The 13,276-nt window shown below is 47.8% G+C and overlaps 1 protein-coding gene across 5 annotated transcripts in view; it reads left to right on the forward strand.

Annotated features, from left to right (window-relative positions):
• The window catches only part of LOC123747311 (otoferlin), a 267,365-nt gene that overhangs the window by 249,568 nt on the left and 4,521 nt on the right, over window positions 1-13,276 (forward strand). For all 5 annotated transcript variants that reach the window (XM_069319727.1, XM_069319725.1, XM_069319728.1 and 2 more), the window contains 7 exons: window positions 642-797; window positions 2,919-3,125; window positions 3,897-4,025; window positions 5,008-5,097; window positions 9,280-9,461; window positions 10,076-10,246; window positions 11,294-11,469. In XM_069319727.1, coding sequence (XP_069175828.1) covers window positions 642-797; window positions 2,919-3,125; window positions 3,897-4,025; window positions 5,008-5,097; window positions 9,280-9,461; window positions 10,076-10,246; window positions 11,294-11,469 — 1,111 coding nt within the window. The remainder of the gene's footprint in view (window positions 1-641; window positions 798-2,918; window positions 3,126-3,896; window positions 4,026-5,007; window positions 5,098-9,279; window positions 9,462-10,075; window positions 10,247-11,293; window positions 11,470-13,276) is intronic.

Consider the following 13,276-nt stretch of genomic DNA (forward strand, 5'->3'; position numbering starts at 1 on the left):
CTAATCCTTATTAATTCCTGTCAAACTTGAACATTTCCTCGTTCAGGATCACTTTGATTTGTATTGTAAACTGATAATACCGAAGCTTACGCTGTCGCATCCTTGTCATTCTGTATCGTTTGTGGTTATTGATTTGGGACGATTCGATTTCTGTTGGATTGTCTGTGCAGAGTTTAATGATTTGCTGTTGCTCATTGGCAGCTTTAAGGAGCTTTTAAAAGCTGATTTTCTGTTGCTGTCGTTACTTGCTTACCTTCTGTGGCCAATTATTTCAGACATACTCTTATAAACGGTTTGTTTAAAAAGAGAGAGCCTGCCTGCTCATACATATATATTTTTAGTAAAGGGAAATGCAAGGCAATCGATCAAGAAATAGGTTTTCAGGACCTTTGTTGTGCGTGAAATTATCTTTGTACTTGCTGGACAGAGTAGCTCTCTTCGGTGAGTATTGGCTGGACAGAGTATCTGGCTTCGGTGAGTACTGGCTGGACAGAGAAGCTGGACAGAGTATCTGGCTTCGGTGAGTACTGGCTAAACGGAAGTACTGAGTGGAGTACAGGTCTATAGCGAGAGTATTGGCTGGCTTGGGTGATCAGAATTGCCATTTCCCCCTGCGTTGATCTCACCCCCCTATCCGCCAGGGCTCGGGCGCTGTGTCAAAGCTGGTATCGGTGGCGAAGAAAGAGAAGGCAGAGATGAACAAGAGGAGGAAGCAGAGCATAGATGTGGAAGAAGACGACGAGGAGAACAGGGACTGGTGGACCAAGTACTTCGCCTCCCTGGAAGCCGTCGTCTTGGTCAGTGGTTTAAGTTTGTGTGAGGAGGGAAGACAGGGCTTGAAATGTCACATTTTGTTTCTTTTTTTGTGCACCCTATACCCATCCCGTGGGCGGTGGTGGAAATGGTTACAGAGGCACATAATAGGATCGGGAATTGAACCCGTAGTTCGTTTAGCTTAGCAAGTGACAATCATGTGAAACTAGTTACACAGTTGACCAGACCACACACTAGAAGGTGAAGGGACGACGACGACGACGTTTCGGTTCGTCCTGGAGCATTCTTAAGTCGACTTGAGAATGATCCAGGACGGACCGAAACGTCGTCGTCCCTTCACCTTCAAGTGTGTGGTCTGGTCAACTTACTTTAGCCACGTTATTGTGACTCGTCGCCTGCATGTAGTTACACAGTTGTTATTATTACATACATATGTACCTATATATACATGTACACAAATATATACATATCAATAATCTTTGTGTATCACAAGTGATTCAACAAGAGGCTCACAACAGTCACTATACAAGGCACTTTACATCTATGTAAACTGTGTGGCGAGTCACACAGTTACTAGTCTTGCTCCACACCCACCCAACTGGGCGGCAGCTTTACAGTCAGGCTACACTTGCAGTAAGAAAATTTGGGATATTTAGCTTAGATTCCTGGCATATTCATTCATTGCTAAGATTCCTTCATTCATTATGAATGAAGTACTTGTACACATTTCTTGGACACCACTGATGGCGTTTGTCTTCTATTTTATGAACCTCTTCTAATATTAAACACGCCTCTTTCCTCCCCTCTCCTCCTACCCCCACCATTCCTCCTATCCCCTATTCTCCTCCTACCCCCACCTCTCCTCCTACCTCCCCTCTCCAATCACTTGAACTGGACGGTAGAGCGACGGTCTCGCTTCATGCAGGTTGGCGTTCAATCCCCGACCGTCCAAGTGGTTGGGCACCATTCCTTCCTCCTCCCCCCAGTCCCATCCCAAATCCCTATCCTGACCCTTTCCAAGTGCTATATAGTCGTAATGGCTTGGCGCTTTTCCCTTGATAATTCCCTTACCTTTCCCCCCACCCCTCCTCCTCCCACCCCCCCCCCCCCTCTCTCTACCCTACCCTCTCCCCGAAAGAGCATTCAAAGACTTTACGTGCGGCATAAACAACATACCGCACCTGGGGTGTGTGGGGCAGTGTTAATGCTCGTGGCACGTGGGTTTGGTGCCCTGTGTGAGCTCCACGGGTGCTCCTCTCGCCTCACACGGTACGTGGTCTTGGTTGTTTCTCACCTACGTGCTCACCACGTACTCAGTTGTATGGCAGTAGATGTACTCATCTCCTGTGTAATGCTGCGACGTGAATCTAGTCTGGTATGTACAATTCATGAAGGGAAGGGAAGCAAATTATCAGGGGAAAGGGCCGGGAATCGAACCCCGTACCACAAGACTACGTATCCAGCGTGCTGTCCACTCAGCCACCAGCGCCCAGTGTGTGTGTGTGTGTGTGTGTGCGTGCGTGTGTGTGTGTGTGTGTGTGTGTGTGTGTGTGTGTGTGTGTGTGTGTGTGTGTGTGTGTGTGTGCGTGCGTGCGTGCGTGCGTGTGCGTGTGTGTGTGTGTTTCAAATCAGCTGATTGACAGTTGAGAGGCGGGCACAAAGAGCCAGAGCTCAACCCTCACAAGTACAACTAGGGAAGTACACAGAGTAAGACGCTGGAGTCAGACATCCTCAGAGAACTTTATCGCGATAATAAAAATACGAAACCTCATATTTTTCTCATAGAATGTTTTCCATTTCTTACTCTTCAAATCCATTTTCTCTTTCCACTTCAAGCCCACTCATCCTACCACCTCCGATCCCCTGCCACCATTCTCCCCCTCCCTCCCTCACCCTCCTCCTCCTCCTGGATAGCGTTAATTGGAAGACAAGACAGCAAAGGAAGTTTGAGAAAGAGAGCATTGTCTCTCCCTCCCTCCCTCCTGATGCTGCGAGCATCCCCCAGTCACCTCCTCCTTCCCAACACTCCTTTTTGTTCCATCTTGCCAAGTATTCCAAGTATTAGCACGAAGACCACAACACAGAACCTCATCCCTCCTCCCCTGTCTCTCAACCTTACCTTTCTCCATTCCTTCGCCCTCCAGCAACAGCAAGAAGACCGGAACGCCAGGGAGCGGGGGGAGAATGCCGACGGAGAGCAGACGCAGATGCAGGAAGGGCAGCGGGAAGCGACGGCGGAAAGGAAGAAGCACAGCACCTTCAAGGGAACGTCGACGGCGGCCAAGCTGGCGGCTAAACTCAGTCCAAAGACCCAGCGAAGGAAACGGAAGGCTAACATTGCCGTTCTCAAGGTTAGTCTACCACTCGTAGCCTCTCGATCTGAGATGACCCAGCTCGACCTTCACCTTCTCGTATGGTAGACGAGTTACCCCATGTGTCACGGTACAGTGAATGACAGTACCCTCGTGTGTCACGGTATGCTACATGGCAGCACCCCGTGTGTCACGGTGAGGTAGGTGACAGTGATTCAAGGTATGGTAGATGGCGGTAACCCATGTCTATTGACGAGAGATAAAGGCAACATGGCCATCATCGAAGTCAAACTGCTTTGCCACATTGAGTGAACTACCGCGATGTGCAGTGAACTACAGTACACAGATTACCCAACCCCGACACATGGCGGCGTTTCGGCCCTTCCCGAACCCTCTGCGAAGTCTCTGAGGGGTCCAGGAAGGCCCAAAGCATCGTCACATTTGTTTATCATATTAATCCTCAGCCATTTCCACAAGGTAACGAGCTCTTTCTTCATTAACCTACAATGTGTCTCCTCCTTCCTTCAACCCTACATGTCACCTACATGACCTTACCGTCCAGTAAATGACATGATTTTCAATAAGTAGCAAATTCTCTCCCGATTTGCCGTGATTCCCAAAACCATAACATGAATTTATTAGATCCGTTATGGCCTGCCTTGACCTACGAAAACATGGGCTTTGTCCAACTTATGACCGTGAAAGACCCTCGTTGATAAGCGGCAACTATGACCCACCATTGCATTGAATGACCTAAGACAGGTTAACTGTGACCCCTGATGTGTGTGTGTGTTTCACCGCCTCCTGCAGGTGATCCCGGGCGAACTGGAGACAGAGTTCAACGGGTTCCGAGAGTGGCTGCACACCTTCGAGCTGTACAGGGGAAAGAAAACGGGAGATGAACTCGAAGACGAAGGCCGGGTTGTTGGCAAGTTTAAGGTAGGTGGTGAGAGGAGAAATGTTAGTAGTCTTGGTATCGGGCAGGTTTTCGTCAGGGGTAAAGCCATTTGTTGGGCTGGTTTTGGCAAGTCTTAGGTTAACCCAGGGTAGGTTTTAAGATAGTCATTGTCATGTATGATGGTTTATCATGAGTTACCAGTCGTCTGTTATTGTACACACCTGTGTTTAAAAACTTAGAAGTATGGCAAACCGTATGTAAGTTTAATGAGAACGTGGGAACGTCTTGCATAAACAATTATGTCTCTCCTCTCCCTCCCTCTCTCCCTCTCCTATTGAAGGAGCTCAACATTTTCTCCACACAAGAAGCACCAATGTTGGAGTTCGAGGCCTGTCTCTCCACCACTGGCCGTGGAGGTGTCTCTCCACCACTGGCCGTGGAGGTGTCTCTCCACCACTGGCCGTGGAGGTGTCTCTCCACCACTGGCCGTGGAGGTGTCTCTCCACCACTGGCCGTGGAGGTGTCTCTCCACCACTGGCCGTGGAGGTGTCTCTCCACCACTGGCCGTGGAGGTGTCTCTCCACCACTGGCCGTGGAGGTGTCTCTCCACCACTGGCCGTGGAGGTGTCTCTCCACCACTGGCCGTGGAGGTGTCTCTCCACCACTGGCCGTGGAGGTGTCTCTCCACCACTGGCCGTGGAGGTGTCTCTCCACCACTGGCCGTGGAGGTGTCTCTCCACCACTGGCCGTGGAGGTGTCTCTCCACCACTGGCCGTGGAGGTGTCTCTCCACCACTGGCCGTGGAGGTGTCTCTCCACCACTGGCCGTGGAGGTGTCTCTCCACCACTGGCCGTGGAGGTGTCTCTCCACCACTGGCCGTGGAGGTGTCTCTCCACCACTGGCCGTGGAGGTGTCTCTCCACCACTGGCCGTGGAGGTGTCTCTCCACCACTGGCCGCAACACATAACTCCAAGAATCATACCAATGCCCCTCTCTGGCCTAGTTATTTTGCTTCTCTTATAGGGGTCGCTGAAGCTGTACCGTTGGCCCCTGCCGAAGGATATCGACGATACCACCATCACCGGCGGTGACCCCCAGTATGGGTTCTTCCAGGTACGTCGCTCGCCTGTTAAGCCACGAGTAGTTAGGGACACAAGTTTAAGATACTGTATTCTAACCCTCAGAATTAAAAGCTCAATATTTCTCTTCTCAATCAGTAGTGTTCAGAGACCCCGAAGCACACACTTGATGAAGCGAGTCATCTCGGGGGAAGATAAGCCATCAATCTCGCTCAGAATGAATATAATTTCCACATACTCAGTCGTTTAAAAATATATATATACACATGTTTTAAAATAAAGTTGCAGTCTTGGTGGGACGCGTGGCTTATCTGTGTACAACTGTGGACATGTGCCGCTCTAGAAGTAGAGAGGCTGATCAGGTGTCTCTTGTGTTTATCATCTGTTCTACGACGCCTCTACAACTCTCTGCTGCTATGTTTTAATAACCTTTCTTCTGGTGTCTGTTCCATGCACATTCGAGGCACCTAAGCTGCTCATGGAATCGCAGGTTAATCAGAGTGTCTAGGAATACACTTGACCAGTTTTTAAAGGACCCGGATGTTTACTGCTTTGTTGTGATGTATCGGCTTCTGGCCACTGGCCAGTAGAGTAGTGTGCTTGGGGGAGGGGGGGGGGACCTGTGTGTGTGTGTGTGGGTGCGTGTGATGCGGGAACGTGTGTGTGTGTGTGTGTGTGTGTGTGTGTGTGTGTGTGTGTGTGTGTGTGTGTGTGTGTGTGTGTGTGTGTGTGTGTGTGTGTGTGTGTGGGTGCTTGTGGGGGAATCTGCGTGTGTGTGTGTGTGAGTGCTTGTGGTGGGGATAGGGATCAGGGGACCTGTTTATCATATATATGGTTGCTTGTAGTGGGTGTGTGGACCTGCGTGTTGATGTTTTTGGTGGGGGAGGCTGGGTGAGATCACACAAATGTGAGCTTGTGGTAAGATATATCAGGGTGCGTGTTGTGGGGAGGGTGTAGGTGTGAATGAAAGGGGGAAAATGTGTGCACGTGGCAGTGAGGTCATGTTGCAAGACCTGCATGTGGGCGCGTGCATCACGTGTGTAATGATCGTTTCCGAGTCCGAGTCAAGCATTATGAGAGGGTATATGGATGCACATGAGAGGAAGGACTGTGTCTGGATAGCGAAACTGGTGAAGTGAACTATCCCTAGTGTGTGTGTGGGAGGTGAGTGGTGTGGGGGGGGGTGTATGTGTTTGTGGGTGGTGTGGGGGGGGGTGTACGCGTGTGTGGGGGTGCCTGTACCAGTGTCCTTGGGAGCCCTGCCCCCTACTCGTGGCTCGCTAGATAGTGCTCAACCCTCTCCATCGCCCTCTCAGCCTACTTCCTCACAGACACACATGAGGAGATGTCGACCGTGTTTATATAGTGTTTGTATACAGAAGCTCCCAGCCTCTTTAAGGTCATCGTCTTTGTCTTTTCTTCGATTTCTTAAACGCTAGTTTACAATTAAAGACAAGAGACAGAGGATAACTGATTACATTCCTCGACTCATTGGCATCTCAACACGTTGTGAGCCCCTCTCTCTCTATCCCCAATCTTTCACCATTAAGTCGCCCTTCTCTCACCCTTCATCCTTAACTCGCCCTCCTCTAGCCCTTTCCACAAGGATATAGTGACCTGGTTGATACCTGGTTGACCTGACCCTCTGTTCTCCCTGGCCCTAAGCTCCTGTCCTACCTGTCTCCGTGTGCAGCCGCCTGAGGCTTCGGTCTCGGCTCTCTGTTCCATACTCCATCAGCTTCCTGATCTGTCTTCATTTCTCTCTCTCTCAGCCTCCATCACAATATATGTATACTGTCTGCTGCTTGGTAAATCATTAGCCACTAAATGTACCTATTTCCTATATCAAATTGTAATTATAATGTTTGCTATTGCTTATTAACCAGGATATTTCTCTGTTCGTTGACTCTATGGAGGTAATGTAGATGTGTAGGTAGAGTACCGTAGATTTGATTCAATGTGCGTGGTAGACTGCTGGTAGACTGACACCTGCCTGTGTGTGTGTATACTCAGTTGTACTCACCTAGTTGTGCTTGCGGGGGTTGAGCTTTGGCTCTTTGGTCCCGCCTTTCAACTGTGTGTGTGTGTGTGTGTGTGTGTGTGTGTGTGTGTGTGTGTGTGTGTGTGTGTGTGTGTGTGTGTATGGGTTAAACCAAATAAGGGTAGCTGCATGTGTCTTATGGCTGCTATGAGGCAGTGTTATATAGACTCGCTGCTTTTCTAACTTTGGTGTTCTTGATAGATCTGATTTACCCTGATTGCCCAATTTCCCCTTTCTTGTTGTGTTTCCATAGAGACCATGCAAGTGAGAGGGAATTTCATTATTAAAGTCACCCATGATGGCTTTAACGCATATGTTTAAGCTAAACAAATTCAATAGCTTGCATGAATCTAGTTGCCAGGTTCACATTATAGCAAAACCTGTTAAATAATCAGTTATTAGGTGTCCTACAACTGACAGCTAAAAGTTCTAATAAACTTAAGTTTGCTTCCCAAAAAACTATTGATTTTTTAATTACGTTTTCTATGTTTATTTCCTGTTTTCTTTGTTGTAGCACACCGCTCTACAGATCTTCACTCGTGTACCTAAGCTCTTCCAATCTTAACATAGTGTTTAACATGATTTCCCCTCAGCCACAGTATTACGACCCCTCTGTCCACCTAAACCAGTTCCAGTCAGCCAGGAAATTTGGGGTTCTCTTGGCTACAGCTTTGTGTTCCAGCTCATTCTAACACGGCAAAAATAAGCTACACTTTTTATCTTCCTTGGGTCTATCGGTATATAATTTTTTCCTCCAACACCAGTGCAAAACAGCGAAAGGAAAGATGAATCATAAAAGCATTTGCTTTGAGTCACATTGAAGGAAATATTACTTCATATGTTGCACAGATTCGAGCCTATATATATCAGACCTTAACAACAACAACAGCAGCTGATCACTGAAGACAAAGCAACAAAACAGCTGATCACTGAAGACAAAAGCAACAGCAGCAGCTGATCACTGAAGACAAAAGCAACAGCAGCAGCTGATCACTGAAGACAAAAGCAACAGCAGCTGCTGATCACAGAAGACAAAAGCAACAACAGCAGCTGATCACTGAAGACAAAGCAACAGCAGCAGCTGATCACTGAAGACAAAAGCAACAGCAGCTGCTGATCACTGAAGACAAAAGCAACAACAGCAGCTGATCACTGAAGACAAAGCAACAGCAGCAGCTGATCACTGAAGACAAAAGCAACAACAGCAGCTGATCACTGAAGACAAAGCAACAACAGCAGCTGATCACTGAAGACAAAGCAACAGCAGCAGCTGATCACTGAAGACAAAAGCAACAACAGCAGCTGATCACAGAAGACAAAAGCAGCAGCTGATCACAGAAGACAAAAGCAGCAGCTGATCACAGAAGACAAAAGCAGCAGCTGATCACAGAAGACAAAGTAAACACATTTCTCGCCTCTTCGCTCCTTTATCACATTTTCTTCTCCCAGGAAAACAGTCACTTTTGCTTTTTACTATATTATTTGTCATAGTTTTATGCATGAGGTTGTCCTCAACTCCAGGAAATAGTGTCTTAACATTCACCAGTTTAAAACGAATAGTTAAAGTTGACCACATAGCTTTTCCCCCCAAATAGAATGATAGACAAAAGTATTTTTTTAACTATTTTGAAATAGTTTGCGAGTTTGAGATAAACAAAAAATCTGAATGCAAGATATTTTTTTCCCCAAGTAACAATTTTAAATATAGACGTTGCATTTTATAACTGCATTGAAAATATAGTTTAAACCAATCAACTAATCTTCCCCACCCCAGGGACCAGATTCACGAAAGCAGTTACGCAAGTACATACGAATGTATACATCTTTCCTCAATCTTTGACGGCTTTGGTTACATTTATTAAACAGTTTACAAGCATGAAAACTTCCCATTCAACTGTTGTTATTGTTATAAACAGCCTCCTGGTGCTTCGCAGCTCATTAACTGTTTAATAATTGTAAACAAAGCCGCCAAAGATTGAGAAAATATGTACAGGTTCGTAAGTGCTTGCGTAAGTGCTTTCGTGAATCTGGCCCTGGCAGAACCCGTTCCTCCCTCCCAACACGGTAAGCTTTTGATAGTCGCGCGAGGTGCCTAGACCTCTCCCTACCTCACCCAGCAGAGACATGTTCCTTCCCTCACAAGTTTATCTCGCTTTCCTCCCCTCCCTCTACCAGGGTCTCCCCTCTAACGATCCCATCCACGTGCTGGTGCGGGTGTACGTGGTCCGTGCCTGCGACCTCCATCCCATGGACCTCAATGGGAAAGCCGATCCTTACATCGTGGTGCAGCTTGGGGGCAAGAAGGTGTCGGACAAGGAGAACTACATCTCCAAGCAGCTCAATCCCGTCTTTGGCAAGTATGTATAATGTAGGGTGTTGTAGGGTTGGGTAGTGTTGTGTTAGGGTGTTGTAGGGTTGGGTAGTGTTGTGTTAGGGTTTTGTAGGGTTGGGTTGTGTTATGTAGGGCTGGGTTGTGTTATATAAGGTTGGGTATTGTTGTAATGGTTAGGGGGGGGGTGCTTGATATAAATCTTTTCAATACGCAACAATTCGTACTTTATCACTGTGTGAGTGTTTGAGAGACTTCAGGATGGCACCACTGAGGAGTGAACAGACTAGATAGCGCCCCCATAAAGGTGAGGGAAAAGGCTCCCGTAAACGCAACACGTTTCATCTCAATGTTTTTTGATCGCTGAGAGAGAGAGTAAAGATACTTCTTGATACCTAAAGATACGTAAGATACCTAAAGATAAAGATACCTAAAGATACGTAGCGATATGTTATCTCCTCTTTCTCCGTGTGCCGATATTTCTAGTTTTCTGAAGCACATGTCTCGCCTTCGTGTTAAAATTAATCATGTTAATACAAGCTGTAGTGTTTCTTTGAAAAAATATTCAGAAATCCGATGGGTTACCTCTTCATCTGCTCTTTTCTACTGGAATCTTACCTCTTTCTTTTCTCCCTACTCAAGGTGCTTCGAGGTGGAGGCGACCTTCCCTCAGGACTCCATGCTGACGGTGCAGGTGCTCGACTGGGACCTGGTGGGCTCGGACGACATGATCGGAGAGACTAAGATCGACCTTGAGAACCGCTTCTACTCCAGACACCGCGCCACCTGCGGCCTCGCCACGAGATACGAGACGTGAGTGGGATGATTGATTGATTGATGAAGATTAAGCCACCCGAAAGGTGGCACGGGCATGAATAGCTCGTAAGTGGTGGCCCTTTTGAGCCATCACCAGTATCAATTGATGATACTGGAGATCTGTGGAGGTGCAACTGCACCCTGCGTGACGGGAGATGTCTCCCGTGCGTGAGTGGGGGGGTTTGTGGGGTAGTTAGAGGGGTTAGTGAGGCGGGACGGGGCTAGTGAGACAGGACGAGGATAGTGAGGCGGGAAGGAGAGGTCGGGAAGCACGAAACGAGTGGAATGGGACATTGTAACGAAGGCGGGAAAGGCGCAGACACAGAAATAAAGGTCGCGAGGAAGGACGGGGTGAAAAAAGCAGGTTTGAAGACATCAAATTGTGCTGGGTCGAAGGAAATGATGAGGAATAAGATAGAACATAGACGCAGGGAAAGTGGCAGGGAAGGAAGCTGTGGAGTTTCCCCACAGGACGAACAAACTTGCACACATAGTCAAAGTGGACTCGCAAACAGCCTGTCTAAGCCCAAAAAAACAGTTTGTAAAGTTAAATATATGTCAAAAATTAAAATAAATGTTATCGTTAGAATTTGTTTTTTAAATGTTCTATGACTCGTATTACTGATACAATATTCATCAGAACGGTGATTCTATCAACACGGCGAACATATTGCTTGGTTCGAGTCTTCAATGTACCAGAAATTTTGTTTACAGCTCAGCAACTTCTTAGAAATGTTAAGCCCTTCCTGAGGGGCAACTTCTGTATAAAATATGAAAATTAACAAAAAAAAACATCAATAATTGCATTGTCAGGTCAACTTAAACCTTTGTACATATTCGAAGCCATAGCCACATTTGGATTGTTTTCAGCCACGTCATTGTGACTTTTCTGAACATGTATCTTGTTCTAAATTGAAACTTTCTACCATTTTGCCCTTATAAATCTCTCTTCCCCACCACCATGTCATGGCCTCGTCACTCCTGCACCCCGTCCGTCCTGCCCTCAAACCCTCCCTCGCCTTACCCGCCTTACCACGCCCACAGGACTGGTTACAACCAGTGGCGGGACCCCATGAAGCCGACGCAGGTGCTGGCACGGCTCTGCAAGGAGGGTAGACTCGACGGACCCCACTACGGCCCCTGCAAGGTGAGGGTCGCTAACCGCACCTTCACCGTCCAGAACGACGACGAACACGACCCCAACAGAGGCAGGTTCCTGGGTGAGTGGTTCTCTGGGACACCTGTACTGGGCGGGTCTGGGGTGAGTGGTTCTCTGGGACACCTGTACTGGGCAGGCCTGGGGTGAGTGGTTCTCTGGGACACCTGTACTGGGCTAGTCCGGGGTGAGTGGTTCTCTGGGCCACCTGTACTGGGCGGGTCTGGGGCGAGTAGTTCACGGGGACACCTGTACTGGGCGGGTCTGGGGCGAGTTGTTCTCTGGGACACCTGTACTGGGCTAGTCTGGGGTGAGTGGTTCACGGGGACACCTGTACTGGGCGGGTCTGGGGTGAGTGGTTCTCTGGGACACCTGTACTGAGCGGGTCTGGGGTGGAGTGGTTCTCTGGGACACCTGTACTGGGCGGGTCTGGGGTGAGTGGTTCTCTGGGACACCAGTACTGGGCGGGTCTGGGGTGAGTGGTTCACGGGGACACCTGTACTGGGCGGGTCTGGGGTGGGTGGTTCTTGTTAGTTTTTCCTGGGAGAATAGTTGGATATATAGATTGATTTAGGTCTTGGGCCTAACGCTGGAACCGTGAGTAATAGATGAAATTGACAAATGGGTAGTGTGTACGGATTATATAGAAAATTTGTAACCTTCATAAATTTCATTGGATAAAGATGATCTCACAAGAGAGGTTCTTCAATACAATTATCCTGAAGCCTCACTCTACTCCTCCCACCTGAACACTTTGGGCAATATACCATGGCGTGCCCAACGGAGAGCAGGAAGCGGCGCACTTTACATTCCAGGGCGGCAGTACCATAGCAACTGTAGGGCTTTGAGTCATACCCCATATAGTCACTTCCCAATCTCGAGAATATTGACACGGGAAATCCGAAGGTTTGATTAGTTGCTAGTTGTCAACAGGTTCAATCTGCACTGCCAGACTTAAGATGACCCACAGCTGTTGCATTCAGTTGTGGGGGTCATCTTAAGTCTTCTATAAAAGTCAAATCAGAATGCCTTCATTCGAAGTGGATGGCCACTTTTGCTGCTATATCTGCTACTTCATTCTCTAGAGTGCCAACATTGGCTGGGATCCAACAGAATTGTTCAGATTTGTTCTATTCACACGGTCGGAAGACCAAGTCTCGCATTTTCTGGACAATGGTATAAACGAGGGAATATTGTCCGTCAAGACGAAATTCAGGAAGTCCAATGCTTGCAGAACTGTCTACAGATAGTTTGTATAGATTGGGACAGTTTGGTAGTTTGGTAGAATATTCTTGCTCGAAGAACAACAAGAGGTGACAGGGAGCCGGTCGGCCGAGCGGACAGCACGCTGGACTTGTGATCCTGTAGTCCTGGGTTCGATCCCAGGCGCCGGCGAGAAACAATGGGCAGAGTTTCTTTCACCCTATGCCTCTGTTACCTAGCAGTAAAATAGGTACCTGGGTGTTAGTCAGCTGTCACGAGCTGCTTCCTGGGGGTAGAGGCCTGGTCGAGGACCGGACCGCGGGGACACTAAAAAAAAGCCCCGAAATCATCTGAAGATAACCTCAAGATGGGTGCGCGACTGGTAGTGGTATGAGACCCGACCATCAGATTTACCCTGATTGGCCATGAGTGTCCCTGATGATGGTACCAGTTAATCGTATTTTACGTGTATGCAGCAGGAAGCTTTCATCTTACTGATTCTACGAACCTCATGACAGATTTAATTAAGATATATAAATGTAATTCCTCATTGGTTTAAATTAAACACAGAGCAATATTTATCGTCAAAACGCATAGTTCAACTCTTTCATTCTACACTTAGACTGTGAACCTATATTTTACCAATACTTCTGTGTTGTCTAAGAGTT

Source organism: Procambarus clarkii, chromosome 94 (genome assembly GCF_040958095.1).
Source record: "Procambarus clarkii isolate CNS0578487 chromosome 94, FALCON_Pclarkii_2.0, whole genome shotgun sequence".
Taxonomy (NCBI): domain Eukaryota; kingdom Metazoa; phylum Arthropoda; class Malacostraca; order Decapoda; family Cambaridae; genus Procambarus; species Procambarus clarkii.